The following is a 3,763-nucleotide window of genomic DNA, read 5'->3' on the forward strand; positions in this document are numbered from 1 at the left end:
ACCGAGGTCCTGGTCGGCAGGACTAACCGGACCCTATCGTGCATCCACAGATGCATCTCAAGTAGGGCCAAGGAGGTGATCCTCCCCCTCTACACGACACTGGTCAGGCCGCAGCTGGAGTACTGTGTCCAGTTCTGGGCACCCCACTTCAAGAGGGATGTGGACAACATTGAGAGGGTCCAGAGGAGGGCCACCCGCATGATCTAGGGACAGCAGGGCAGACCCTACAACAAGAGGCTACGGGACCTGAACCTGTTCAGCCTTCACAAGAGAAGGCTGAGGGGGGACCTTGTGACCGTCTATAAACTCACTAGGGGGGACCAGAAGGGTTTGGGGGAGACCTTGTTTCCCCTAGCGCCCCCCGGGATAACAAGGAATAACGGCCACAAGTTATTGGAGAGTAGGTTTAGATTAGACATCCGCAGGAACTACTTCACAGTTAGGGCAGCTAGGATCTGGAACCAACTTCCAAGGGAAGTGGTGCTGGTTCCTACCCTGGGGGTCTTTAAGAAGCGGCTTGATGCCTACCTGGCTGGGGTCATTTGAGCCCAGTTTCCCTCCTGCCCAGGCAGGGGGTCGGACTTGAAGATCTACAAGGTCCCTTCCGACCTTACTTCTATGATTCTATGCCTGTGGCAATTACCAGTTAGTCAAGCCTGCCTGCCTGATTTTGATTTTGCTTTGTTCTCCTCCACTGCCAATCACCAGCTGAACTCCTAAACCCTGAGAAGCTGCATGCACTCAGAGGAAATATTGTGTGTGCTGTGCAACACCCACCCAATTACTGCTCCCCACATTAACAAAATTCTGAGCCAGTCCCCCACCACCCGGCCTTGGCTTGGCTGCTATGTCCTTCTCTGGGTCACAATAATAAAATCCTAGACCTTGAAAACCCTCTCCACCAAACTCTCCCTCTTAGGTGGGGTGGCTGAGAAGCATGGAGAAGCTGCATGCGCTCAGAGGAAATATTATGGGCGCTGTGCAGCACCCCCACCCCCCCACCCCAAATTTCTGCCTTACTTCACAATACCCACATTCCGGGCAAACACCCTTCCCCCCCGCCCCCCACCCTCAGTCCAGAGGTGGGCGTGCCCTCTTTCATTAGTGCAAAGTGTCTCAAACAAGCCTGGTTTTCTTTGGTTTGGCTTACCTCCCTGCCCACAACCCACACCTCTACAACCCTTCCCATTACAGCAGACAGATGTGGACGAAAATTTCATTTTAAATTTCACCAAGGCATTTATTTTATTGTCAGTAATCAAAGCAGAACTGAAATAATGCAGGAACACAATGCCCACTCCCCGATTTCCTACAGAAGTAACAGCACTAACAACAAAAACCCCATCACCCGTCATAGGCTCTTCTTCCTCTTCAGTGCGCCCTCCGTCTTCCCCTCCCCCACACCCCAAGTGTAGTGGTGCTCTCCTTGGTCTGATGGAGTAGGGGTGCCCCTCACTCACAGGCACAGGGGATGTCACTGAGGTTGTCACTGTCGGGGGGCTGATCACAGATAGGGGTCTCTATGAGGTGATAGGATAGGGGGGCATGCACAGTTGATGTCGCATGGGTGATCCTGGGTGGGGGCAACTCATAAATGGGGGCTGGAGCCATGCATCTAAGGAGCTCCTATCTAAACATGCCCTCCATTCTCCAGATCCAGCTGGAACCGTCTAGCCAGGTCAAGGAATTCTCTTGCGCTAGCCATGATGTCCCAGTGAACTGTTGCCTCTCACTCTTCAGCTTTTCTATACACCTCCCGCTGTTGGTCCTGCCATTTATCCACAAACCATACTCGCGATTCCATGGCCACCACCAAAGCCTCCATCATGCTTTATCTTGACAGTCGCAGCCTGCAGCACTGTTCACACATTTGCTCACCTCCAATCCATGCTGGTGTCTGCATTTTGAGCGCACATGCCCGCCTTCCAGCGGATGCATTAACTGGTAACAGGAATGGGGGGAAAAAAAAAGGTGTTCCTGGTCAAAGATCTCATCCCCACTCCTTGTAGCAGATGGACTACTGGTGATCACCAAGCAGCATCCTTGCCACTTGGCGAATTAATGCAGCCACCCACAAAGGACAATTATGCAGAAACCCAGAGGTCTCCACAGTCCACTAAGGAATTCACTGTACATCTCTCAGCACCACAAATTCCTGCCACTAAATGAATTAACACTCTCCCCTCCATCCCCTAAGTAACTTTAAGAAAGGGCACTACACATCCACCCCCATGTAAGCAAAACACTGCGTGATTGCAAGCAGCAGACATATTTGCCACTTACAGAATTAACGCTCTCCCTTCTGCGTTTGGCCTTGGTGCAAAAGCGGGGCTAGATCCACATTAGCCCTAGTCACCCAAACTGATCTAATGCCCCTTCTCCATAACTTACAAGTCCCTGGAGTGGATCCTCAGGCATCTCAGGCACCAATACCAATCTTTAGGTCTCTGGAATTTCTGGCATGTCCCACAATTTTGGAGACAGTACCATCATGGAATTCGATGTGTCCTTCTCTGGCTTATGCAGACAAGACATCAGAGATGGTGGGGTCATGGTCAAGACAACTTCATTTCGGTAAACCTTTTAACTGTTTCAGGCCAATTTAAACCAGTTTAACATGTTTGTATGTCTGTCCACTTCAAGTTTAAACTTTATTTAAATCATTCCAAGTATTGTGTGTGTCCATGTCGTAAGAGCGTGCCCATCAATCAAAGAAAGCGGCAGCAGAATGGATAGGGAGTGAGAGATTTAAAGTGGGAGTTTAAAGCAGGAGAAGGAACCCAAGCAAAGAGGTCTTAGGCTGGAAATCCCACATTACCACAAGATCTAGTTACCCAGGTAAGTGACAAGGGTCCGGCAGGTCCTAGGAATCAGAGGGGGGAAGGGGCAATAGGAGGCCTTAAATGCCTTTACATTAATGCTCAAAGTATGGTGAATAAGCAGGAGGAACTTGCCTTCTGGATAGCTAGTACAAACCCAGACATAGCAGGGCTCAATGAAACCTGGTGGGATTCAACCCATGACTGGGCGGTAAACATTAGGGGCTACAGACTATACAGGCAGGACAGAACAGGGAGGAAAAGCAGGGATGTGGCACTCTACATCAAAGAGCAACACACATCCTCAACTAACAGGATGGGGTCAGAGGAGGGGAAGACTGAAATGCTCTGGGTCAGAATACAGGTGGGTCACGGGGAAAGGGACTTAACTGTAGGGGTCTACTACAGACCACCCAACCAGGGGGAAGAGCCGGACCGGGAATTCTTGGGACAGCTTGCGAAGGCAGTTAAGTCAAGGGATGTGGTCATCATGGGTGATCTAAACTACCCAGACGTTTGCTGGGAGGAGCAGTCAGCCAGGTCTGACTGCTCACCTGTGTTCCTTGCAAGACCTCCACCTCACCCAAGAGGTGCACAGTCCCACTGGGGGAATGCCCTGTTGGACCTGGGTCCTGACCAGGTCATCGCCTGTGGCGATGGGACTCCAGGTCCTCGACCACCTGGGTGATAGCAATCATCACCTACTGGAATTCACCATCCAGCGCAGGGTGTCAAGAGCCTGCAGCAAGGCAGTAGCCCTTGACTTCAGGAGGGCTGACTTCAACGAGTTGAGGAGATTGGCAGGAGAGGCATTCATTGCGCTCCCAGAGAGTAGGGGAATTAGGTCTCCAAGATGAGTGGTCATTCCTTAAGGAGACTATCCTCCAAGCAGCCCAAGGGGTGACACTCGCAGTGCGAGTCAAAGGGGACAAGAGTGCTCAAAA

At 51.2% G+C, this 3,763-nt stretch overlaps 1 protein-coding gene across 10 annotated transcripts in view; it reads right to left on the reverse strand.

Moving 5' to 3' along the window:
- LDLRAD4 (low density lipoprotein receptor class A domain containing 4) overlaps window positions 1-3,763 on the reverse strand; it is a 408,545-nt gene that overhangs the window by 20,830 nt on the left and 383,952 nt on the right. For 6 of the 10 annotated variants that reach the window (XM_025204743.1, XM_025204751.1, XM_025204752.1 and 3 more), the window contains one exon: window positions 1,879-1,941. The exons of the other annotated variants lie outside the window; for them this stretch is intronic. In XM_025204743.1, coding sequence (XP_025060528.1) covers window positions 1,879-1,941 — 63 coding nt within the window. The remainder of the gene's footprint in view (window positions 1-1,878; window positions 1,942-3,763) is intronic. 10 annotated transcript variants of the gene reach the window in all.

This window comes from Alligator sinensis, unplaced genomic scaffold (assembly GCF_000455745.1).
Source record: "Alligator sinensis unplaced genomic scaffold, ASM45574v1 scaffold515_1, whole genome shotgun sequence".
Lineage (NCBI taxonomy): Eukaryota > Metazoa > Chordata > Crocodylia > Alligatoridae > Alligator > Alligator sinensis.